At 41.8% G+C, this 27,237-nt stretch overlaps 1 protein-coding gene across 1 annotated transcript; it reads right to left on the bottom strand.

Annotated features, from left to right (window-relative positions):
• Positions 1-70: 70 nt before the first annotated feature.
• On the bottom strand, positions 71-27,237 carry LOC109640893 (F-BAR and double SH3 domains protein 2-like). Its single transcript, XM_020105115.2, has 20 exons — positions 26,742-27,237; positions 23,720-23,817; positions 21,364-21,409; positions 16,815-16,891; positions 16,426-16,570; positions 15,055-15,188; positions 13,135-13,189; positions 12,926-13,054; positions 12,719-12,841; positions 10,864-10,959; positions 7,353-7,469; positions 6,006-6,104; positions 5,068-5,220; positions 4,774-4,908; positions 4,561-4,644; positions 4,290-4,473; positions 3,957-4,180; positions 3,655-3,865; positions 3,474-3,538; positions 71-2,759 (listed from the first exon to the last, which is right to left on the bottom strand). The coding sequence occupies exons 1-20, from the start codon at positions 26,760-26,762 to the stop codon at positions 2,676-2,678; spliced, it is 2,280 nt and encodes a 759-aa protein (XP_019960674.1). The 5' UTR covers positions 26,763-27,237; the 3' UTR covers positions 71-2,675.

Below are 27,237 nucleotides of genomic sequence, written 5' to 3'. Positions count from 1 at the left end.
AACACTTAAGTATCAACAGAATTTGAAGTGAAAATAAAGTTTCAACATAAACAAAACAGAATGTTCTCAGTTTCTTTCATGGAAGCTATCTTTATTTCACATTTATTTGTACACAATAAATACAGTTAAACATCCACTGGTGTGTAAATATGACACTCGACAGCCTCTGCGGAGCTTACATTGTAAAACCAGGGCAGTTTGACGCTGACATTTCTGATTCAGACTTGGAATCAGGACCAGTAGCAAGTTAACAAAAACAAACACGACGTCTCTGTTGGGAAAAAGAGATCTTTTCTTTTTTAACTTTTATAATATTTATTTGTTAATACAACAGGGTAAATGCAAACTTCAAAAATAAGTTTGATGTCATTCAGATCTCAAGGAGATCAACGAGAACACAGCAACGTGGCTGACAGATATCTCTTTTCCTCTGATCGAATCCGACTACGGTTTAATAAGTCTTTATTCTAAATCTAAAAAATAAAACAAAAGAAAAAGAAACAAAGAAACAACAAACAAAAAGCTGTGCTATTATTTGTTCAGATATCCATCTCCAAGCTCTCTGTAAACTATTCATATCTCAAAGAAACAGTACGATCAAAAGGTCACATCTCAATCAAAGACACTACACTGGCTATTTAAGGCTAAATAACAAGAGCTGATAAAAGAAAAAGTATTCATACCAATATAGCTGGTAAACAAAACGTCAAACGAGAAAAATCGGATAAACAACGTAGCATCCACAATACTGAAAAGGAATAAGAAGACGTAGGAAAGTGCTTCACTATGACAGTATAGATTTTTTTATTTTTTTATTTATTTAATTGGACTAGCTAGCAGCTCAGGATGGTGTCCTCCTTCCAAAATAAAGGCGTGTTTAAACTGCACATTACCTCAGTGTTAACTGTCACTGCTCCTCCACCGACCACCAGTCAAACTTAACTGGAAACGTTAGAGTTGCCAACATCTCAACAACACAAGAGGAAAAAACCAAACAAAGTTAGACTATGTTCGCACTACGTCTTCCTTCAGGCATTTCTGAGCGTGTTGGTGCGAAGAAAACTAACAACAACAAGCAGAGTTCTACAAATTCAAATGTAAAAAGGATCTATTATTCTTGATCAAGACTTTTCTATCACTCAACTAAAATTGCCACTTTTCCCTTGTTTGTGTAACCGTGTCGGAGGGGAGGACCAGCCTCGCCCGCCGCTGGCCTTTTTTGATCGGAGTGTGAAGACGACCGGACGTTTGGTTTGTGTTGAAGCTGCACGTTCACAACATGCTGCCGTCCTGCCAAAGTATCAACTCTGTTGCATAGAATCAATAATCATCCAATTGTGATAAGTCTCAACATCATTTGAGAAAGAACTGTGAGATAACGGGGGGGGGGGGGCATGTCTGACATCATTACAATATTATTATTCATAATAATATTATTTCTTTATATTAAAGAACTTATGTGTAGAAATAAAAGGAATTTAACAAAGACAAAAACACTTTTTCTAAACAGATCTCATTACAACATCTGCAAATGATTTCCTTTCTTACCAAGAGTTAGAGAAGATCGATGCCACTCTCACGTTAGTCAGTTAAATATGAAGCTGCAGCCAGGAGGTGCTAAGCTTAGCTTAGCATAAAGACTGGAAACAGGGGGAAACTGTTAGCGAGACTCAGTTCATTCATCGATACCAGTGAGTTCACGGTAAAGGATCCTGATCAACTGTGCAGGGGCTGCGTCGTCTCGTGTCGTTCAAGGCACAAGTGAGACAATGAAAGAAAGAATAGTTTGAAACTCTCAGAGACGATTTTATCCCCATTATTATAAGTTTTGTCAAACAATCTTGAGTTAAACTGCGACGGAAAGCTGCTCAGCTCGGTTGGTAAAAGAACGAGATCCAACAGATGTTTTTGTACCATTGGCTCTTGTCTCATAACTTTAAATAAAAAATGTGGAGCAGCAGTTTTTTACTAAAATAAAATAATAATCTTTCATCTGAAACTGTTTGTTTTTGGGCTCTTGAACAATTTGTTCCCTCAAACATCTGAACAAATCTGTGAGTCACATTTCAGCAAAGTTGTGCAAACGTTTTGCATCAAACCTTTTGTTGTTTAAAAGCCGAGACGACGAGACATCAGACTAATCTCTTCCTGGTTCGAGCTTCGTACTGAACATCACAGACATCACAGTGGCATCAAACGCTCTGGAAGAAACTTTCACAAGAAACTGTGGAAACCGTCCAAATCAACTCAGATAACTTTCTTACAATAATATGTTTTACTGTAGTTTTCTTTCTGCATAGGGCGTCTCACATGAAGTAAGAATATCTGCAAAGTATTACTGAAATCTGAAAATGATTTGTGTCTTGGTATTTTTATCAAATTATAATATTGTTCTTATTTATCCATCTCTTTCAAATCTGAGACAAATCCTGTGTGATGGAGAGAAATGAGAAAACTGAAAAGGAGAAGAAATAAAAAAAAAAAAAAGAAAGGCACAATATTCCTCCACAGCAACTGACCCAGTGAGGACAGAGTGGAGGGCCTCTCCCCGCCTACAGGGGGCGTCTTCAGAGAAGGAATAAGTTTCCTTTGGGAGTGTGTTTAGAGGCACAGAGCCGCCAATCCCTTGTCTCAACAGAGCCGTCACTGCCGCCGCCACCACCAGGGTGACGTCCTCACACCAGCGTGATCTCCACGTCCTCCCTCCGCTTCACCTGCCCACGAGGATGCTGCTTCGGGGGGGGAGGAGCCGCACGAACCTGGACACATCCATCAATCATCGTTCAGTTAAACACAGCGAAAACGATTGTTATTGTCGTTGGCATCAACACCGTGATCATTTAACATGATCTACAACAGAGACGAGCACAGATCTATAGAAGAGTGTTTCTGGACGTGTCGCTCGGCTGGTTCACCACAACCGGACTGAAACAATACAACAACTGTTTGATATGTTAGCGTGACAGTTTATGCAGATGTTCATTCAGTGGGTTTCCTGATGTTGCTGCATTGTTTCAGACTTCACTGTCTGTTCTGGTTCCAGATGTTGACATGTAGACATTGTCTCTTCAGACCTCCAGTCAAATACGAACACAGATCAAACAAACTGATTTTCTGTCTTTTATCCAAACATCCGTTGGATGATTCTCGTTTCAAAGCTCTTGAGGTTTGACTGAAATGATCAAAAATTAAATATTTTTACCAGATTATCTTCTGATTTGTGCAGAGATCTGTGTCTGTCTGTTCATGACTCACATCAACATTTATCTTACATCAACTTTTGCCACGGCTCAATTACTGCAGGTCGATTTTAGGGATTCAGAAAGAAAACTGCCACCATCATCACCACAGGCCAAAGAAACCGCTGCGTCCACACAGACATTTTCAAACGGTCACTGCAGCAACGTGTTGTCGCTGTCAGATTTGAGACTAAATCCAAATCAAGCTGATTAAAGGAACACTGGTGTACTCACGGGTCGGATGGTGCCCGATCCGCTCTCTGGGTATTTGGGAGGTTGTGGTGAACTTGTTGCTGGACCTGACGAGGACACAGATCATCATCACCAACAGTTCCGCTGAGTTACCAGCTGTTTTCTTCATTACACACTAATCAGAGGGTCTTAATTATACACTGAATTAATAAAAGGCCCTTACTTTGAAAGGGGCTTTTGTGTGGCGCCGGTGGCGGCCTGTGATGTCCGTTGTGATAGGCGGGGGGTCGGCCAATGGGAGAAGCGGTAGCGCTGCAGGGGCTGGCAAGAGGGGAGGACATGGTGGGCGTCTGGAGGGGACTGCTGTGGAGGGGCCCCGGCTGGAAGGGACTACGAGGGGATCGGTCGCACAGCGGTAGAGTGGAGGGGGAGGCCTGAAACACGCCAGACAGAAAATATAAACGCGTGAGAACGTTAGCGTATACTGTTCTACTGCACACACCCCAGCTTCTAACGTCAGCATACCTGTGCACTGCCGTCTTTTTGTCCATCTCCATTCTCACCGGCGCCGGCGAGATCCTCCACCAGAACGGCCGGGAAGACGCCGACAACGCCGTTAAACTCTCCCTCCCAGAAACCGTCATCCTCGTGGGTCTCTCTGCTCAGGATGCGGATGATGGCGCCTTCCGGAAATGACAGCTCATCGTCCGTTTGTCCCGCGTAGTCGTACAAGGCCTTCGCAAATGACACTGTAACAAAGAGTGAAGATTCAGACACTCCAACATCGACAGACAGGAAGTACTGGACATGCAACTGTGTGCAGATTACATACAAGCATTTAGCAGAAGTGTCACTCACCGCTGGAGTCTCCGTTGACGGAGCCGGTCGGTAGTTCGGTTTCAGGTTCGGTGGAGTTACTGGAGGAGTGGGACCTGGCGTCCAGCGCAGCCAGAGACTGCAGCATACTCAGCAGGCTGTTAGAGGAAGGAAGCTGCAAGTATTTCTCTGGGACGTAGCCGACCTGTCCGCTGCGGTTTCTGGCCTGGAAACACAGGAAAATAAATTATAATGATGAAATCAATGATCCATAATAAATTAAACCGGTGAGACTTGTGGAGGTGTATCGTACTTTGACCCAGTCCTCCATATCTCCATCATCAATGACCTCCAAGATCTCCTGCTCTTCAATGGTCAGTTCATCAGGCTGAGACGCCTGAAAACAAACATCGGGACGAAAACAAGGTAAAAAAGCAGGAACTGATTTGTCAACCTGCAAAGCTCCAACATTTGAAAAGAGGAAACAATACAAGGCAGGTGAGAAGAGATCACATGTGGCTGGTACCTTGTAGGAGTAGAGCACTTTGCAGGTGAGGGGATAGTTTTTCAAGGTGCTGGACGGACTGGAGCTGCTGTCGTCCAACACTTCACCACTGTCCTCCATCTCCTCCTCGTCCTCTGGCTCCAAATCTGCCGTCCCCTGCAAAGATAAAACAGACATGACTCCATCTGACGCAGGAACGACACATCTGACTCAAACGAGCGTCACTTGTTTGGAATAATATCGGAGTGAGTATAATGCTGCAGTTAAAACAGATTACATGAAGCATCCATAGATTAGGGGTTTTGTGGGTCTTACAGAGAGTGAAGGATCATGGGTATTGAGGTTGTTCCAGCGTTCGTTCTCCAGCTCCTCCATGACCTGGTTCATCGCGCTCTTCAGCCACGTTTCAACAGCGACCCCCGCCTGTCGCAGGAGGTCCAGACGAGCCTCTGCTTTCACCTTCACCGTCTGCAAGATATCAAGACAAGCCATTAAACCTGACAACACAGTGAACGTTACTGAGACACACAGACTCGGGTTGTTTCTCAGGGACAAACATAAAAACACACATATACGCAGCGTGAGTGAGTGAATCTGATTTCCTAACTGCCTCATGTGCACTGAATTATCCTTCTGGTGTCACACAGGTCTCATAAAACAATAGCAGTGTTTGTTAAGAGTGTAACTCAAGCTCAGTTTATTTTATTTTAGTAGAGCTCATACCTCGGAGCAGTCTCCTTAAGAAACTACATTTCAATTCACTAGATCTTCATATGGATCTGCAGCACATTGCACACACTCGGAAACATCAGTGCTCTCAACTTGTTTTACATCAAGATCCATAAATTCTCACCACAAATCCCAATTTAAAAGAAAGTTAAAGTAGTTGAGTTCTTCCTCAGGTCAACTCTCCACAAAGGTTCATAAAATTCAGTCTGGACTGAAACCCTTCAGATTCAGTTCAGCCCAAATTAATCTAATTAAAAATGTACAAATACATTAAAGTACCAGCAGATTCTTCTTCTCATTAATTAATCAGCTCGTCCTCGCAGCTCTTCACGGAACGACTGCCGGGATTATTTGACCCTCACGTTTCATTTCAGCTTTTTAAACACTAGGTGGAGCCCTGGGGCAAACTTCACCAATAAGACAGTGAGAAATCCGAGCAATCGACCTCTTACTTCATAACACACACACACACAACACAACACACACACACACACACACACAACAAACACACACACACACGCTACCTCTGCCCTCCGAAGACTCTGTCTGGCCACCTCCAGCTTTGTTTCCAGATCACTGTTGTTCTGCTCCGACGACTCCTGCGTCCCATATTCCTCCAGAGCCTGAGAACAAACCACGGCGTGAAAAACGACGACCTCCCAGTGACGACAGTTAACAATTAAAACCATCATCAAACAATGTAGAAGAAGAAAAAGAGCACTGGATGGAAACCGTCCAAACACAAAAGACTCTGATGGAGTTTGAGTCATTTCCTTGTTTCTGGAAACACAAACGTTTGATCCTGGTGCATTGAAAACATGTTTCTAATTTGATGTTCTGGTAAAGAGGAACTTTATAAAGCTGTGTTGTCGTTTTCCTTCACCGAGGAAGATTTTATGTGATGTGGTGTAGATGATGAACTCTTAGCTGCATCGTCTCCACGTGCTAAATGATTTTTATGATCATCACACTGAACGACCTCGCTGCTTTACGGTAAAAGGACAAATTCCAGTTCAGTGACAAAAGAGACCTGTTAGTCATTAACACGTAGTTGAACAGTTCACAGTAATAATACAACACATCATGTCTCAAACACATTTCTACATTTGAGGGGTTAAAAAGGTTTTGATATTAAATATATATAAAAATATATTTGTTAATTTAATTAATGGGATTAAGGAATAAAATATTGTTTCCACCATCATCGTTTCTGTTGCCACAACTTCCCTTCTGTTCCTTGTTTGTTGTTTCAGGGGAAATATGATGACGTTTAATAAACGATGAACTCATTTATGACTGACTGTTTGCTTGTGGAATCAAGGTCAACACAGCTGGTTACTTTCTTTTCTTCACAGCTTTGCACCATTTGCCTTTGTTGACTGATTTGATTTGTGATTGTTCAGAAACAAAAAGACGCTTTGTGGCTTCGAGGCGTCGGATTTTGGGACAGGGAGGACAAGCTGCTACGAGTCTTTCTATTTTTCATTTGTAAAAGTTCTCCTCCTCCCCCTGCAGAAGTTTGGATTAGAGATATTTCAGGCTGCATGTTTTCTTCAGTGAGGTCAGGGCGACTGTGACGTCTGTTCCAGACCCGTCTAATGATGCAGCACAATGTTGTTATTTACAGTGTATTTCTATTAACAGTGATATTTCCCATTTTATTGATTTGAATTTTTATCTGATTCCTTTCTTCTAATTACTACACAAGTGTATGTCCGCTTATATCTAGTATCATTAATGCTCTTTCAATCATTGCTCTAATCATTTACAGCTATGGATTTTAAGGACTCTTTTAAATACACCAATGAATAAAAAATAAACTAAGGTAGCCTGATCTCATTGAGTGAGCATCAGTTTGATCCTGCTCTCACCCGCTGTGTGTGGATGATGCTCTTGTACTCTCGGGCCACACGGCTCGCCCATTTCCTCGCCTCCTTATCCAGGCCGTGCTCCTCCGCCGTCCCGCTCTCTTTCTGTAGCTGCATCACCTGCAAACACGGAAAGAGAAAGAAACAAGTCAGTGAAAGAGATCAGATGCAGGAGGTAACTAATGAACCATAACGATTCTTGACCAAGACAACAGAGATACAACAACAACTCCAGTATCGTAAGAGGAAGAGATTTCTTCATCTCTTTGTTTTTTGAGCAAAATCCAAAGATCCAAAGAAAAATATTTCTCTGAAAAAAAGGTGTTTTTTCACAGTAAAAATACTCTATGATGTAAATGAGTTCACACAAAAACAAGGATTCCTGTCTGAGACAACTATAACCTAAATGAAATATTGCTAAATGCATTTTTATTTAATGCCGTGACCCACCAGAAAACCTTTAAAAGGCCCTTGTGGTTTCCTAAATGCCACCAGTGTGAGTTATATTTACCATTGCTGGTACGCCAATGGAGCAACTTCCTCTTTACATATTACATGGGCCAAGTTTCAAAAGTGTGTTGTAAAGGCCGACACCCACAGGACTGGAGCTTGAATAGAGTGTTTGTCTCACTGAAGAAATCGAAAATATAATAATCTTTTACATTTACGAAACCCTGAAGTCCAATAATAAAACACCAGGTCAATGATGTGAAAGGGACAGAGAAACGTCTGTTTACACTGAGACACGCTGAAGCAAACAGCTTCACTCAGTCCCTGAATCTCTACATGGTTCATTTCTCAGCAGGACAAACTGCTTCAGGTAGTAAAATACAATCTTTAACCGTGCAAAATGTATTAAGTTGTTTTACGTTGAACAAACAAACTCACACCAACAGTTTGACTCTTTTTCGCTCTGTTTTGTTCTCCACCAACTCCTGAGGGAAATATCTGGCTCCTGAGCTGATTCATTCTCTGATATCGTTCACCAGCTGCGCTCTAATGTTGCCTGCCAGACGTTTGGCACTAAATGTCTAAAATAAAATGGATTTATCTGTGGAAAAAAACTGTTGATGAGGTTAGCAGAACCAAATCAATAAAAGAACCCAAACAATGATTGGAAAAACGCTGCGACACTATTTGAAGTAGCTTTAATGTTGTTCTGTTGTCGTTTCTTGTTAAATCCACCAAAAGACATTAAAGAGTTTCTTTCTATGATCTGATGTTGTGTTCACTGACATGTTTTTCTCTGTGGGACGTTAATCGAGCCAATCAGAGCTTTGAAGGCAAGATTAACAAAAGGAACATCACCGTCCTTTTAGACTGGACATATATTTTGAATTAGTGTTTACTGCAGTGACAGATTTTTGGGCATCCTGGGGGCAGTGGAAACACAGCGAACACAACACTAGCATATCTTCACCTTTACGTTGATATGATGGACTTGTTAGCAAAAAGATTCTCATGTAAAAGTTCAGCAGTGATGGAGGAACATTCTCAACAGAACAGTCGGGTTCTTGGGCGTCTGGTAAACGTGAGGCTAATATTCCGTCTCTTTGAGCTCAGTGTTTGGTCTCTTCCAACTCTCGGGGGAAACATCAATCTCTTCCGATGATAAAAGCTTCAGCGTGTTCACCACCTTCTCTCTGACTGCGTCTGTCTGCTGTTTGGAGCAGGTCAGCTGGTGTGCAGAGGGTTTTAAACCTTTATCAACAACAACAGCTGCTTCTGACAACAATGGTGAAAAGAACCAGGACAACAAAACTGAGTTCAACTCAATGTAAACCTCTGCAGAGCAGATAGTTCCTCCAGACTCAGGTTCATCACTACAAATGAGATTAAACACATCCCTAAAATTTAAATGTTTCCACATGAAAACAGGAGTGTGTGTGTGTGTGTGTGTGTGTGTGTGTGTGTGTGTGTGTGTGTGTGTGTGTGTGTGTGTGTGTGTGTGTGTGTGTGTGTGTGTGTGTGTGTGTGTGGAAAGGGTTGGGGTGGGGAGGTCAGTGCACTCTGATGAGGCCCACTCACAATGCCTCCTTTTCACAGATGGGCCGTTCACAGGCCCGGCCTACCTCCTGCCCCTCCCTCCCAGTTCAGCTCTATTCCTTACCGGATCCCTCTGTCTGGTGCAAGAGGTATGGAGGGGAGGGAGGGAGTGACGAAGGGGGAGAGGCAGGCTAGGCTCTCCACCGCTAATGTTTTCTTTAGGAACAGGCTGCTGCTTGTTTGACTTCCAATGAAAACAACGCCAGCGTTTGCAGTTTGAACAAATTGTCCAGTGTTGTCCAGTGAAGCGGAGGAACCAGTGCAGAGGAGAAAAGGATCTGTAGAGTTGGTGCAACTCGAAAAGACGTGTGTGTGTGTGTGTGTGTCATCGACTACATTACATCTGTGTACAGCAGCAGTCAATAAATCACTGGCAGACTTGCACACCGAGGGCGTCTTAAACACAGATAATAAAACGTTCTTAGACTCAAGCTTGTGCAGATATTTAACATTAGATTTAGGGCAAAATATACAATAAGTGACCAGCATGGGTGGAAAACTGTCAGAAACAGATTTTATTCCATGAGAAGGTGAACAGGTGTAGAAGTGCAGAGCAGGTCAGAATGAACTTATATTAAGCACATGACTCAGCTGGGAATAGCTGCATAGGTTGTTGCGTGATGCAAATGTCACACACAAAACGAGAGCAGATTAAACGACCACAGAGGTTGAGGCTAAATTACAAACAAGACACACGAGGGGCTGCTTTAATTCAGGTACTGCTGAAAAAATATCTCAATATGTAAATACAGTTTAAGTAACAGCTCTTTCAATTTTACTACTCTGGAAATAAAACTATTTTATCTGGATGGATGATATTTCACTGAGGACTTCCACTGGTCTCATGGAAATGTTGGCGGCTGCACTTCGTCATGTAATGCCAACATCAGTCTGAATATGGTCTGACTGTGTACTCAGAAATTTACTATGATTACGATAAAGATTCAAATAGAAGCAGATACAGTTTGTTTAAACTGGTACAGCGTCCTGTGAATGAGAACATTACTTATGTTCCTCTGATGCAGCTTATTTAATGGTGTCTGGGACTTTAACATTAAAAAGGCTAAAACACAGTAAATGGATATTTATACAAAAACTCCTGTAAATATTCATCAGGTTTGAAAGACTCAATTACAAGAATCACAAGTGTGTGTGAACAGAGACGTGTGAGTCAAGATCAGTTTTCATAGGAAATCCTCATTATATTTTACATATGTCCATTGATAATGAGTTTAACAGTTAAATATCATTAAAAGTTAAACATCAGTCAAAGACAACTACTAATGAAAAACAGGGTTTTTGGGGCGGTTCATAAAATGTTTCCAACATTTCCCAAAATAATCTCAAATGTGAGAGTTTTATTTTGATAACTCGGTGAAGTTGTGCGATCAGAATTAGCTGTGATTCGATTTCTGTTGATGAAGATGTATTTAGTGTGAATAACAAAAAATAGAGCTTTCGAACTTACTGTGTCTGAGTCGATGGGCTGGTACAAGAAGTCTGGAGCTTGTTGAAACATCGGGTTCTTCTGTGTAAACAGCTGCTGGTGAAACTCCTGTACAACCTACACGTGAGTGTTTTAAAGGAAAAAATAAAGAACACACTTAGGTTTTTTATTTCAGACTACTCTAATGATGTCGTACTTCTTGTCTAGTGACTTATCCACATTTTGTCTTACTTCTAATAATCTTTAATCCTGTAGTAACTCCTCATCTGTGAGTTTATATTAAACCATGTCAGTGACAGTGTGTTCAAAGGTTCTTCAGATAAAGGGGAACATAGGATAAATATTCATAATAAACATCCTGCATGAAAAAAACTAAACAGCAGAACTTCACTTACACTTATCATTTCTGTCACAGTTCCTCATTTGATGTCTTTATAGTATTTATCTTTATTCATGTGTATCTTATCCAAGACTAACATGGATTCTGTTGTCACTTATCAGTGGCATTATTATATTTGATATATACATATAAAATGAAGGTAACTGTCAGATTGTTTGCATTCTTTTCAGAATCTCTCCAGACACAAGACAAAGACTGAAATATTCATAAATGCAACCACCCAATCAGTTGCCCAGTGAAAACAAGAAAACTCAAACTGATGCGGCGTCACTGGACGTTACTGCCCGTAAAGACTGACAAACATTAAACTACACAGAGCAACAAGTTCTGTGGAAGTGATAAGTGCATGATGACACCAATCTAATTAAAGTAAAACATTATCGACATCATCAGAGAGTTTGTATTCATTGCCTGGAAAACATAGGAGAGCTATTACGTTCCCATTAGACCAGTGGTACCAGATGAGGAGCGTATTCAGATTGTTGCATGTGGTCAGGTGAGATCGATTCTGAAACTGATTAAACACGACGTATTAAAAGGTTTTGAACATTTCATGTTGGGTAGTAATCAAAATGTCTCATTACACAAAGCAAACTTCGGGTCATATTCAGGGGTTGGTGTTGACACAGGAAGCACAGAGGCTGAAATGTGAGCTCTGCTGAAAACCACTGCTTCCCTCTTTCTCTCTCTCCCTCTTTCTCTCTCTCTCCGATGAGACAACCTGAACAGAACAGAGCGACAGAGGCCGGCGACTCGAGAGCGTGTAACTGAGGAGTGCCTGGGTAACTCAAACCAATTCAATTAATTAGCAGTCGGTGAGGCAGAGGAGTCCGGCTCCTCAGATATTTACAAAGACACTGAGTGATACCACTGAACCCGTTGTTGGATCAGTATCTATCTTTATATGGACATCAGCTTGAATGAACCTGATCAGATGCTGATTCTTGAACGTTTTCTGCTGCGTTTTGTCCGTTCACCACACCGGGGTCCAACACTCCCAACATTTTGTTGCTTGAGTGAGTAAAAATCTGAAAATGTTATTTGAGTGCATCGGAACAACGACCGAATGAATAAAGGAGAAGATTTGCTCAGCTCTGCTGCACAGAGAGCTGCTCACCCGTTTATTCAAAGTTCCATGAAGCTCGACTCTGTACGCAAAACTCCGAACTGGAGAATCAGTCATCCTTGCTGTTGTTGTGATTGACAATGTCGCTAACAGTGATGAGTCCCAGCTTCTGCTATACAGAGCAAGTGTGAGGCTGATAAGATGAAGAGTTCTCGAGACATGTGAGTCACTGAGAGACGATGACCTCTTTGTGCACATTATAAATAAACTGATTTCAACAAAGTAGACATTTTACTTAAACACTTACACCAAGTAACTACTGCCTACACATAATATCCAATCTTGGGGATGTTCTGTTGTTCCAGTTCAACACTTAAAGTAGTTGTTGAGCAGTGGATTTAAGGACTTACCCCATTTGAGCTGCTCAAGATCTGGTTGAAGGTGTTGTGGACCGCCTGGTAAGTTTCCAGCTCCGTCTGACACAGTGACACCAGGTAATCTTTTACCTGCTCATAAATTCTGCCATCTAACACCTGCAGACACAAACATGTTCAAGGTTTACAAGTACACATCTTTGTTCCATCCTCCACCAGCTCACTCTGAGAGCCTGGCCTCACCTTGATGCAGTCCATGAGGTCTGTGTCGTAGTAGCGCTGCTGGTGAGCATTAGCGGCTGCTAGAGTGAGAAGGTAGTCGTTTCTGGCATGGGTGGCTTTGGAGTTGCATTCACTCCTCTTGGCTTTGAGCTGGAACACATAAGTTCACAAAGTTGTCTGACCGCTGCACCAAAATGTGGAGCAGATTTTTGGATGCAAAGATCTCATACCTTCACGCTCGCTCTCTGCAGACTGGACCTGGACTGGAAAAGACTTAACTTTGACCTGAACAGAAGAGGAGACAGAAGAGGAGACAGAAGAGGAGACAGAAGAGGAGACAGAAGAGGAGACAGAAGAGGAAACAGAAGAGGAGACAGAAGAGGAGACAGAAGAGGAGACAGAAGAGGAGACAGAAGAGGAGACAGATGAGGAGACAGAAGAGGAGACAGATGAGGAGACAGAAGAGGAGACAGAAGAGGAGACAGAAGAGGAGACAGATGAGGAGACAGATGAGGAGACAGAAGAGGAGACGGCTTAAAGTAACATAAACTGTTGAAAAGACACTAAACTAGCCATGGCAAAAAAAAGATGAACACCAAACAAAATGACAAGTAAGAGGCAACAAAAAGCAGTGGGTTTACATGGGATTTGATTTAAGTTCCTCCAACATCATTAAAACCAGGAAAAAAATGGTTTCTGTCATTTCTGTGCTCAATGTAAGTGATTCAAGAAGAAGTTAAAAGTTTTTTGGTTGAATAGATCCTGGATGTCTGAGGATCAGAAATCCATGAGCAGCAGAATGTTTTCCTGCTCTAACTTGGTTTTATTTCTGTTCCAGTTTTTCCTATTTAACTCCATTAATCCATCTAAATATTATAAATATAATAGGTTGCACGTGGGGACAACAGGGAGACAACCCTCGCTTTAACCAGAAGCTATTTTGATGATTGATTGTTTCAGTCATTTTTGAAATCATGGACACGTGTGTTAAAATCTGTTGCTTTTCTTGTTGCAACTAAATAGTGAACTGAACATAACTTTCTGATCAAAACAGTTTTTAGTCTCGTGTCTATAAAGACGTGAGATTAAATATGTTCAATACTGTTAGAACATGCAGATTTAGGGAAAATCCTCATCTCAGATTTCTTGGTGTATCTGTAACCCAGGTTACTGAGTTGATTGTATTTTTATAAGTATACATATGAAGGACACAGACTTTACACAGGAACAGTATCGGAGCAGCTGGATGAAAGGGGAGATCAGCACGTGGAGTGATACCTTCTCACTTCTAAAATAACTCCATCCAAAGATACAGTCACACTGACACCAACAGAAAACAGCTTCTGGACGTCTACACACGTGACGTCTGCTTCCACTGCTGAACAAACGACTGTATGTTAAACTCTCTCAGTCTTCATCTCACAGACAAGTGAAGGAAAACAAAAACCAAAAGCGGCGTCTATCACAACTACAGTTAAAATATGAAGAACAAGCTTCCAAAACTAAATAGTTCACAAAAGTCTGATTGCTGACCTGCTGCATGTCAACACAGACTTTCAGCAACTAGGTTACTACAGTGAATGAAAGTAACCTGGTCACATAAGTGTAATAAAGATGCTTTTATAGACGAGTGCACTTACAGCTTGAAGCACATAACCAGGTAGTGTTGGTAGTGTTCTATGCACATATTTTTTAAACATTTATGCATATTTGTATGGTTATATGAGATTTAACCGCCTTGCACATTAATGACACACAGCAGTGTTTAATTCTACAGACATTTACTAGATTTAGACGATCACATCTGTGCATGTGTGAACACAACAAGCCAGCCAATCCACTGAGTAGTATTTGTAGTTTCAGAAGAGAAGTGCCAAACCAGCTACTAAACCTTTCCAGGAGAAAACATCACCGTACTGTGCCTGGGCTCTATAATAAACTTTCCTGAAGGGCAGAAAAATGTCTGCAATGTGGTGAGTCAAAGTGCCAGCTGTTCACGTTGTGCCAGGACAAAGTGTCGAGAATGAGAGGGAGAGAAGAAAACTCTTTCAGACCAGCAGCAACAGTCAGGATGTTATTGGATTGTTTTGCTTGCACACGTTTGAATAACACCCCCACACTGTAACATAGAAGAGTAATTTGGGTCGTACTTGGCGTCCAGCTCTGCCTTCTCCCTCACAGCCTGCGCCATCGTCTCGGCCTCCTGGTATTTCTTCCTGCTCTTCGTCAGCTCTTTCACGGAATCCTGCAGCTCCGCTTGGACCACCGTCAGCTGTTCAATACACTGAGGAGGGAAAATTGGAGACAGAGGACAAAAACAGATTTACCTGCATGCAAATAAAAATTTCTATAATGCAAATATGCAAAAGGCTGTTGATCATATCTCCAGCATGTGGGACATGTCATGACATAATGCCCTGTGTTTTACAGGATCCATAACGGCATCTCCTGAAATGTGAGGGGGAACAAGAGCAGCATTGTGGGCTGAAGGCAGCGGAACGTGTCCAGCAGAAAACAGAGAGCAGCGCTGGGTCGAGGTGGCCTCAGACCTCATGATCAGAGAACTTCACCTCCGCACGCAGTGTTCACAATTACACATAGTGGGCTGATCATTAATGACGTGAACAACTGCTGTGACTTCTGCCCGTAACTGGCATATTGTTTATTGCTGTTTATCAGAAGTACACACAGGAAGGTGCCACTGGACGTGACACCGAACGGAGGACAAGGAACGTGGATGTGTCTGCTGCTGCTGACTCAACAACAGATAATGATCATTATGGCTTTCATTAGAAAGTGTAACGCCATGTTCCGGCTGCTCCGTTAACAACTCTGTTTCAGTTCCAGTGTCATCAGGTCATGTTGAAAATCAATTATTTGGAATTTTTGTGTCATTAAGCTCATTCAGACGTTTTAGCAGATGATTTGTTTTTCTAGTGTTTCTAAACTCAGGGTCAGAGTGTCGTCCTCAACCTGCATTCAGGTTGATATTGTCAGACAATGTCAGGATCATAATATATTCTATCAGTGCTTGAGACAGCAGCTGATAAACAGGTAATACATGAACTGCAAACAAGTCACTGAGTTACACAAGTGCAGTTCAGAGGCTGATGGATTATTAGGCCAGGCTGATATATTGGTATTAGCACATAAGTCAACTGATAAATGAAATGTATCTGAAGTACAGAAATGTTAGTAAAGAATGTTTTGAGGCAGCATATGTTAACCCAAACTTTGTCCCAATCAAACGCTCAGCTCTGGGACATCTGTCCTCCACAAAGCATCTGATGCCAGGGGTCGGTAAGAGTTGTGAAAAGTTGCAAATGTTTTAAGAATTTCAAGGGAACTTAATCAAAATGTTCAAAACAGAATCATGTTTCAGAAACTGTCTTGTCCACATTAGATGCAGGCCAACTTCTCTCTCGATGAAAGTGTAGTGGAGCTGTGCACGTGTTTGTGTGAATGAAGAGGAAACAGTGCAACTGAAACCTGAGCGGAGTCCTAAGATTGACCTTCATTACCTTCCTCAGCTGCTGCTCCTTCTGCAGTCGGGCTGTCTTGGCCGGATCGGCAACCACGACTTTGTAGTTGTCACAGGTACTGATTCTGGACTGGGTGACCTGGACTGTGCCCTCCAAATATGCCCTCCATACACAATACATGTTCCTAAACCAAACAGAAACACACAGGTTCTTTCATACAGCTCCATCATGCTGCAATAGTTTTATTTCTTAAAATACAGAGACACTTTATTTTCTATTTTTGGCTGAACAACAGTCCAAACCCTGAAGATAAAATATTATAGTTTTCTTTCAACTAACTGAACCTATTGTTCCAACTGTAAATACAATTCATATTTGATTTGAGGGATTTGTCGTGAATCTCCAGCCACTCTCTTTGTTGACTTTACCTGTTGTCATCTTGTTCTCCTGTCAGGCTGTCGGGCCATTCCCTCTTCAGATACTGATTTGCCAATTTCTGCAGTGCCTGGAAGAGAAGAGGAAACGGACCTTAGCGGTGACGACCTTTCACCTTTGACACCAACACACATTTCCTGTGTCTCATCTTCACAAAAGGACGTGCTCAAAACGACTGTGACCCCCGGTGACCTTGTCATATAAACCACCGGGCGGCAGGATCATGGAGACAGAAGCATGAGGAGGCACATTTTCTTCTTTCCCCCAAACACAGGGAAGAAAAAACAAAGGTTCCCGATCCAACACACCAAACTAATTTAAAAACCACATTAAATTGCATTTTCTTTCTTCAGTCAATTAGCCTCTCAAAGCGATTCCATCCTGCATGGCCTCGTTCACCTGTAAGCCACAGCTTAGTTTAGAGGTTTGCTGAGTTTTACGCTGATGTCGACTCTTTTTTGGAAGAAAAATGTAATTCACTTCTACCACATTTACCCTGGGAGATATATTAGGTTGCTCCACCTCAGCCAGCAGTGAGGCTAAGCTTTGAAGAATCGAAATAGACAGAGCAAATAGCAGGGGAACAAGAAAAGGATGATATGTCTGGTGTTTCTGGGTGCAAGTTGTCAAAGAAATGTACTTATGGTGAAAGTATTTTTAGTGATGTGCAGGTGATCTAAATTGGGCCGATATAAATATATTTGTTGCTAGGTTACAAGACTTTACAACAACTAACTGGCTTAATTTAAAGGATTCAGGGTTTCTTTCCTCTAGTGTGTTACATGAATGTTTTTATGAATGTAAAAATTCCGCAACATTAAAAAGCCTAAAGTCAAAGGAAGCCCCTCCCCCACACAAAACAGTGAAGCTGCTGTGCTTAGTGAGACAGGAGCGAGGGATACAACAGTGAGTGGAAATATTACCACCGGGTAATAAACTTGTGACAACACCGGTGTTACAGATTAAACCGGACATTTGAAGATGTGACGTGTGTTGGCTTAGTGTCAGTACAGTGTTAACTGAGATCTGTGTGGTTTCACTGTGGGCTGCCTCACTCTTCTGCTCAACTTGAAGTTGTGTACCATGTGTGTGAAGTTTGCATCTTCTCATCATGTCAGCTTGGGTTTTGTCTGCGTACCCCTGCTTCCTCCCACTGTCCGAGGATAAGCAGCCTGGGTTTGGGTTATTGGAGATCCTGATAGGAAGCAATAACCATGTGTGTGCAGCTCATTAACTGCATCAGACTTGGGTCGGGGTCGTAATAAAAAACAAAAGCAGTTGCCTCTTTAAGCCCATTTCAGAAAGATGAAACATGTAGGAAAAGTTTCAGTTCACTTGTCGTTGCAGGTATAAGATGTCCATCTCATGTTAATAATTTCATTCAATAAAAACACCCCACATATTATTTATACCGTTTGCCCCCCCTCATTCAACTGATTAGTTCGACATGCCCCAACAAGGACCCGTCAAGGAAATTAGTCCATCTATCCTTCCTCTGTCCACAGTGAAAAGACAACCCTGTTCAGCTGAACTCGTTGGTCGTGGTGATCTTGGTGCCAGAGCTTCAAAGCTGCTACAAACCCGGCCATTGTGGAGCTTGGAGAGGGAGGCGATCGCCAAACTGAGCTAGCATAGCGGACGCGCCTGAATAGTGAGACGGGGACAAGGGGAGGTGGAGGAGGGATGCGAGGTCGGCAGAGGAAGAGCGGCACAGAGGAGGACATTTTATCACACTGTGTGATTTGAATAGCAATCGGCTAATGGCTGAAGCAGCTTGCAGGTGTAAGAGACCCAGAAAAAAGGCGCGTAAAGAGAAGAGACGTTCAAAAAAAGGAAGAGGAGGGGGCTGTTACGAAAGGGAACGAAGTGTTCCAGAGACAGTCTGACCCACTTTGATTCACCCATTGGCAGCTGTTAGATCCCAGTATTGCCCCAGTACAGGGGTGGCTGGTGCAGCTCTCTGTCTATAGCCCTATGGAAGATTAGTCCAATAAGGTTTTTATGACTTATTAAGCTGTTAATGAGGAGACTCGCCTACATCCAAATGTTTATCCTGCTTCCACTTATATAATATCTAACTGAGTTTAATACTTCAGTCACACTTGTTAACGGCAGCTCTCCTCTTACAGATCTGAGCTCCAGGTGAATTGCCAGGAACTCGGTTTAGAAACCTTGAGGTCCCAAGGACCTGTTTTAATAATAATTTGGCCTTAGTTACCTTTAAGAACCATTAACATTGATTATACACACATTAGTTTGACAGTCTTCGAAGATTATACAAAGTGAATGTCCACAACTTGAATTTAAATGCAAATTTAGAATTTATTTAAGAGTAAATACTGATTAACAAGGGCAATGCAGACAGCATGAATAAATGCTGATTAGTACTTTGATTAGGAAATAAGATAAAAATACTACGTGGTCTTTGTAATCTTTCCCTGGCTATGGAGCATAGGAGATCCACGGAGGAGCAGAGGCAGCGAGTGTCTAATTGATCCTGTAACTAGCAGCCAGCACAACACACAACACCTTTCAAACTAATAAGACCTGGAGCCAAGACAATTTTCTTTCATTCAAGTGCTGCAACAAACAATTATTTTGATTATTAATTATTTTCTCATGAATCAACTGTCAGAAATTGAGGAAACTGCCATTTACACTCTCCCAAAGCAACAATTACACTTTCATACTATTTCAAAAGTCTCTCCGTTGTTAATTCTCTTCCTTGTCTGCTTATAAATCAGCTGAGAGCTACAGTGATGATACAGCTGCCGGACACATGTGGCCAATCAGGAGTTAGTCTACAAGGGAGTGTTCGCAAAAAAACGACTGATGGGAATAATTACAGATGCATTATTCTGCTGGATCAATGATAAGATTGCTTCGACGGGTTCTCCTGTGTGCAGAGTTTAGTGTCGCTCGTCTGCTTCTCCGTCCTTCTGACACGATGTAAATCTTTGATGCAAGGTGACACGATTATATGGAGCAGGCCAGGCGTCATAAATAATCTACAAATAGGTATTGGAAATTTCAACAGCAGGAGTCAGTCACTGTTTATGCTTAGCTTCTCCTAATGAATTTAAAGCTTTTTAATCTATTAAGATTAAAACGATTGACGTCCTGTGTGTTTCATTAAAGAAGACTAGCAATGACACATCTAACAACTCCAGAAATCTCTCTCTCCGTGTGTGGGATGTATATCTTGAGAACTGTTCATCTTTTCTGCCTCACACTCGGCATGTGTGTTGTTCATTCAATTTTAAATAGTGTGAATGTGTATCTGGACGATCATTCCCCTCCTGCTGCCAATTCACCAGAACACCTGCCCCTGACTCTACACTCCGGTCTCTGTGTGATCATCCCGTTTGCCAAAGTAGCAGTAACACTACAGCATAACTCAAGTTGTGGTTTGTTTTTCTTTCGTACCTTCCTGAACATCATTTAAACTTGTCCGCCTGCCTCATCCAGCACCTCGTCTGTTTTCCTGCCAAGCCGATGCTCTTGCTTCCTCTGCCTGCTCCGCTCCGTCGTCAACCCTGGCTCAACTTTCCAAACCTCCACCAAACTAAATATTCAGTAAAACTGAACAGATGAAATCCTCTGGTCTGAATTCTGTTTCTTATTCCAAACTCAATTAGTTGTAAATTGTTTTAACGGATTATGATGATTTTTCAACAACACTTCTGTTAAAAACTATTATATCATCATTTCTTTCCATTTTATTTTTGAAGAGTTGAGCCATTTAAATCTTAGTCTAAGTCCATGTATGTTAAACTCTTGGTCATGATCAGAGACGATCCCTCTCCACTTCCTTCCAGAATCCAGAAATGAGGCAAAAATATCCCTGATACGAACGCTGCCATCTTACGCTGATTAAATCATTTGTTTTAGAGCCGGAGCCTGCACAGTAGCACTCATCCACCTGTGAGTTAGTCTCAGCTGTCAATGTCACCCAATGCTTAAGGCATTAAATAACTAAATGATGCTGACAACAGCTCCACATTTAAACCAGCTTTTAGGAACCAAAACAGACCAGACTCATGTCAAATTGAGAACATAACTTCATGTATGAAAAACAAAGCCCAAATGCACATGTGCAAACAGATGTAAGGTTGCTCGTTGGATAACTACAGATATGCCCCCTCTCCTCACACCGGAGGAGGACATTCCACACACGGCTGCAAAACCTGAACAGAGGCCGGGAGGAGCAGAGAATTTTCAGACGACCGATTGACGTCTTCAGGAAGCTGTGGGTAAAAACAACATAGCGAGGAGGAAACAGGCCAGCGGATCACTCTCTCTCTGTTGTGGTGTTTGTCTCTGTGGCTGGTTCCCATTCATGAGTTATCTAACCACAAGAGAACTAAGAGTTTTCTTTAGGCCCACATCCTAACCCCCTCTGTCATATGGCGTCTTTGGACAATATCGTAAAAAGAATAACTGTATTTTTAGAAACACAAATGACAAGGCAGCGCAGCGATGATGTTAACAAGCATCATTCACACTGTGTGAAAACACCACAGAGAGTTCAGAATCACTTACCTGGGCGTAGTCTCTCTCTACAGCTGCCCTCTTTTGGCTGAAACTCCTGAAGAGAAGGAAAACGTGAACAATATGAACAATAGCGCAGCTTCAAATGAAAGTAAAGGACGAGACTAAAACAAAAATATCTACGCATCTACACTCGACCAACTGTGAGTCAGTCTCAGCTGTCAGTTATGATGACGTTACGAGATGAGATGATGAAATAACTAATTAAGACCAAACTTGAACAAACTTCAGTGTGATAATCTAAAATGACAGGGACCATTGCTGGGAAACATTTTGAGTATTAAAACCAATCCTCCATATTTTCTTCATTTCCCTTCGCCTGTGATGTTTAATGTTTAATAGTTTTTACTGAGGACCAAATCATTTAGTCTCATTTTTGTTAGTTCTGCTGAGGCTGCAGTGGCCGAGGGATTTGCTTTTACTGCCTCGTCGATGATGGATTTTCCTCTGAAAGCTTGTGAGTTTATAAAGAAGCCCTTCTTGATCCCAACAGACCAACAAAAATGCCACTGAGAGAGTTTTAAAATAGCTGAAAATGTTTGGCTGCTAACATAAATACATATAGAACGTGCTGAGAAATGTGAGGCTTGTCAGAACATACTGTCTTTATTATGGTGTTTAACTGTCGCAGGCTTGATTTACAGTAGCAGGAACGAGCTAAATGACATTGCAAGTTAAATTTACACAAAAGACTAAGAAAAGAAAAGAGGTCAGTGCCCTGGGAAAAAACTTGACTGCAGCCAAATCATCATTAAGTCATTAAACATGTTCAGACATGACTTCCATACTCCACCCTGACTCGAAACAATCTGGCGTACTTCCTGGGAGCTTCCCTTTCTTCCTTCACTCCCTTCCTTTCCTCCACATTTCCAAATGTCCCTGTTTCACCAGCCTCTCGCTTCCTGTCATTTTCTCCAAATGGAGCTTCTGCTGACGACAAGATGCCATTTCCAGTTTGCTGACTCATTTCTCGATTGGGGGAGTGACCCTGGCGTATTGTGACCAGGCAAGTTGAACATAGCGTCTGGCAGAGTTACGCTGCTGAGCCTCCCACGACAAAGTGATCTCAGGGCCGTCCGAACATCTGGCAGCTCTCTATGACCTTAACTTCCAGCTGTTCGGAGGTTCAGAGCTGCCACCAACCACAGACAGGAAGTGGGGAGCCAGAAGGCTGTCAACTTAACCCAACACTAAGTCTGAATACACAGCCACAACCTTTGGCTTTTCAACCTTAAAAATGCCTATGCATCCGAACACAGTGTGTTCACAGTGTTGTGTAGTTAAAGCAGGAGGTGATTCCAGCTGCAGGTATCTTCACACAGAGGTCATTTATGTCCCTTGGAATCATTTGATATTTACCTACTTGTGATTAACAAAGAGATATTTTTATTTTGCTGGTGACCTTTTAAATTCTGGAAGTGAACGATGAAGCTCACTGTTTACATCTCCATTTCAGCTGCGGTTATGTGGATCATAAATAAAATGAGGATGTATAAATGTTTTACTGTTGACGACACTCACAGCCTGTTCCTCGAATTTAAACACTGTCATGTTTGGATTTAAGCAGCTAGTGGCCATTTTTTAAATGGTGGAACATCCCATCAAACGATCGTGACGACTTGGATACAAGATCAAGAAGAAATATTTATTCACCCGTGTTAAAAAAAAAAAATCAAAGGGCCACGGAGAGATGCCGGATAAATCAACTCAAGTATGTGGGAAAGCAAACTTCCTCCAATGGTAGGAGTATAACACTAACTGTCTGGCTTTAATTGAATGTTTGCATAAACAACTCTAACCCTTTAATTAACTGCTGTAAGATGCTTTAACATTAAAAACCTAAATTTAATACGACAGAGGAGCAGAGACGATCGGGGCAAATGATGAGGGGCTCAAACTCACTCACAGAAAAATGACTACTACTAAATAAAATTATTCTGTTCTCTTACAAAGAGACATTTTTTCAGGAACCTTTCCTGCAAGCACGCGACTGATGCAAACTGGAAACAAATCTCAGGCTGAAAAACAGGAAGCACACAAAAACAAGACGCTGAAGATTTCAACTAAAAAAGACAATGAGGTTCAAGAGCTTCTGAAGATAAGAGCTGGCACTGGTGTCAATGTGCTGTCAACCAAAACCATGGACTGTATTTAAACTCCTGAACGTGAAACCAAAGCATCTCGGCCAACACCTAGTGGCTGCTGCATGTGGTGTTATTTCATACTTCACTCATATAAAGAGCTTCACTTGTGAGAGGACCAGTCTAAAAAAAGGCATCGTCTGGTTCATACAATAATCTTCAATCCACTTGGTCTACTTGTCCACAGCCTGTCCTCAGATGCTCACCTCAGGTCTTCCAGGAGATCACATTCTGCCTGATGTTTGATCTGTAATCTGCTCATCTGCTCGGCATGAGTGTGTTTCAGCTCCTGGGTGACCCGGACCTGAAGGACAAGCAGGAAAACACGGATTAATAGAATGAATTTTGAGAGTTACACATCTTTTCTTCAGCTGAAGCAGAGAGAACGAGGGGATGTCTCCCATTTGAAAACCACATGGCCGTTTGATAAACAATTCCCCACAGGTAAACCGACGACTCCAGAGGCCAGTGTTGATTCAGCTGAGCTCACAACTGGTGTTAGTGAAAACGAGCTGCACTCATTATCACACAGCAGCTCTGGTCAGGTGAGAATCAGCCTCTAAGGGTTTCTAATTGGCCGTTAGATAAATTATGAAGTGCAGTGACCAGGTCTCGTTACTGACAACCGTGTTTTCTTTCCTTATTTCAATCATGAGCCAAATTAAAGTTAAATCATCTCAGCTGAAATTAAGCTAAAACATTCATTGCCAACTATTTTCGAGTATTCTTAAGAAAAAGGATCAAAAATATATTTGTTTTTCTTGAAATGTGAGGATTAAGTGCTTTTCTTTGACTTCTGTGATAAAACTAATTGTCTAACTGCCTATTTTCATTATTGATCGATCTATTTATTTTCTTGACTCATCAATTAATCATTTCTGTTATATTTATATTTTTAAGCAGGATTTTTGAAACCCAGAGGAAGCAAATACTATTTGGGCAAAACATTAGTTATATACTCGGCTTCCATGTCGGTGCGGCTACATGAGCTCTATGGCAGAGACGAATAAGATAGATGAGGCTTTGGCTGCACAGATAACACTTACATGGATATTGGTTAACAATAAGAAACATACAGAACATTTAACCTCCTATGACATTCCCACTCTTTGCTCTTCTAATCACATGTGAAGCAGTTAAAGCCGCTGGTGTTGGATATCAACCTTGGGTGACAGCAGATTTCTTTAAAGCACTGAGCAGTCTTGCTAGTATTTGTCAGAAAGAAATAGGTTTTATTAAGATTACAGTGGAAACGATCAATCCGTTAATCCTTCAGTTGATTTACAGAAAAGAAATGATTACAAACTACATCGCTGATTCAATTATCTTTGAATGTTAATGAAAAACACATATTTAATTGTTCCAAACTTTGTTTTTGTCCCAGTAAACTGAAGATTTGTAGGTTTCTGACTTGTGGATAAATTGGACAATTTCACAAAATCCTCTTGGGATTGAGGAAATATTTTTCCAATGTTTTACAGAACAAATGACTAATAGATTACAAGAAATGATGAGTAAGTGTTTACTAAATACAAGAATTACAGTAAAAAATTGTAACACATCTGCTTTGAAACTACTTTACAACAAATACGATGGGTGTTTGCAAGTATTTCAGCATATTAAGTAAAGAACGACATAAAACTGGAACAGGATAATAAGCAATGGATCTGAATGATTGAATGTTTGAAGCCAACACTTCACTCATCCTCTCATGTGAACAGCTCATGCAGGAGATACATCTTCCATCTTATTTTCAAAATTCAATAGTATGAGAGAAAATTAGCTGAAGCATTATCTCTGTACAGCTGAGCGTCGACCTCCCTGAGTTTCTAATCGGCAGAAGAATTATGAAGCTCAATGATCGGGTCTCGTTACTGTGAGTGTTGTCAACAGTAAAACATTTATACATCCTCATTTTATTTATGATCCAGATAACCGCAGCTGAAATGGAGATGTAAACGTTGAGCTTCATCGTTCACTTCCAGAATTTAAAAAAGGTCACCAGCAAACTTGAAATATCTATTTGTCAATCACAAGCAGGTAAATGTCAAATGATTCCGAGGGACATAAATGACCTCTGTGTCTCTGCAGCTGGAATCACCTCTCAGCTCAAAAAGAGTGTGTGTCTGTTTCAACTACACAAGAAAGAGCTGATTTAATTTTAAAATAACTTCACAGTAAAACAAACTACTCCTGCTCCACAAGATCCAAACATCCCACAAACTTAATGGACAACACAAGAAACTCCCCCCCCAGTCCATAAAGGTTTTTATATTAATCAAACATATCTTATTTGATTGTAATCAACATTGAACCATTTGCAGAACGTCCTGGGGAAGAAACAGTGAACTTCGTGTGCTGCTGAGCCATGTTATTGAAATATGATCCCACAGAGTTTTTTCACACAGGACAGGACTCTGCTCAGATCTGTGCTCTGGGGTTTATTTCTCCTCAATAAAACGCTTCAAACTCTTAACTCCATCTGTAAAATGTTCAATCTGCGAACTCTCCTCTGTTTTTCCTTGCTTTTCCCAATCGTGCGAGAAAACGAACGCGCCAAACCTCGTGCAGAAATCTGCGGGTTTACTGTAACCGCAGCGGGAAACGTGATTAACTGACAGATAATGTGCTTTATTTCGTGTTGGAGACATAAATGTGACGCCACTCTCAAAATCGGCGGAGACGAAAAACGCAAAACTGTGATTCACTTGCGTCACTTTCGCAACTTTTTAACCTCCACAAAGCGGAGCTCCGGGTGGCAGCAGGAGCAGTGGGAACTGAAGTGATATTTACCGGGACTCGAGGGAAGCTTCGCGGAGCATTTGTGCGCCGATGTAACGCAACACTTCGGGGATGTTAGTTCGTAAAAAAAGTGCGGGGCGTTTTAGAATTGTTCCGAACTTTCTAGACGCAGAAAGTTGTGAGGACTCGCTGGAGTTTGGCCGCAGGTTCCGTGGGGGAACCGGGGGGAACCGTTCACGGAGCTTTTCTCCCCCGAAAAAAGATTCAGGCACATGGGAGTTTTTTTTTTCCCCTAACAGGTTTTCTGGCTCCGGGGAAACAGCGGGAGCGAGTTCAACCGCACGGGGAACGCGGTGGTAGATGTGTGCGGGATAATAAAAAAAAAAACAACCGTCGGAACCAGCGGAGCAGCAACAAAGCGGACGAGCCGTTAAATATGCAGCAGTTGTCCGTTAGCTTCGGAGGCTACAGCGGGAGAACACTCACCTTTCTCGGCGGGGGCTGCATCCTCGGTCCTTGACATACAACTACCCGGAGGACGAGAGTTTATCTGGGGGTAAAAAAAAAAAAGTTTGTGTGGGTGTCCGGGGGGGTTAATGTGCTAACGCGGAGGTGCGGGGGTTCGGGGCCGGATCAAGCGGCCACGGAGAGTCCGCGGAGGAGCGAGTTGAGTCCCGTTGAAAACATTGTGGCCCCGGGGAACTGAAAACACACGCGTCAAGCCCGCGGCCACCACACCGCACACATCCGCTCACCAAAATAAAAGCTACTTCCGTAAACAACACTCACAATAAAAGCCGAGCATTGACAAGTAATGAAGGTTTCACACTTTGATGCTTATTAAAAAGTTTTCTATACTTCTACTACAATTACCACCACTACTACTTCTAGTAATAATAATTCAGAAAAGACTACTACTACTAATAACAACAACAATAATAATAAAGTCATTCATATTAATACTATGACTGATTCACATTAG

This window comes from Paralichthys olivaceus, chromosome 15, assembly GCF_024713975.1.
Source record: "Paralichthys olivaceus isolate ysfri-2021 chromosome 15, ASM2471397v2, whole genome shotgun sequence".
Taxonomy (NCBI): Eukaryota; Metazoa; Chordata; class Actinopteri; order Pleuronectiformes; family Paralichthyidae; genus Paralichthys; species Paralichthys olivaceus.
The sequence above is the reverse complement of the archived record's forward strand: the minus strand, read 5'-3'. Positions and strand labels throughout refer to the sequence as shown.

What these genes read in the sequence shown, in the direction of transcription:
- LOC109640893 (XM_020105115.2), bottom strand. Translation starts at nt 26,762, where the DNA reads ATGCAGCCCCCGCCGAGAAAG. An exon ending in ATATGGAGGACTGGGTCAAA is followed by an intron (nt 4,474 to 4,560) that starts GTACGATACACC and finishes CTGTGTTTCCAG; the next exon opens with GCCAGAAACCGCAGCGGACA. An exon ending in ACACAAAAGCCCCTTTCAAA is followed by an intron (nt 3,539 to 3,654) that starts GTAAGGGCCTTT and finishes TGTCCTCGTCAG; the next exon opens with GTCCAGCAACAAGTTCACCA.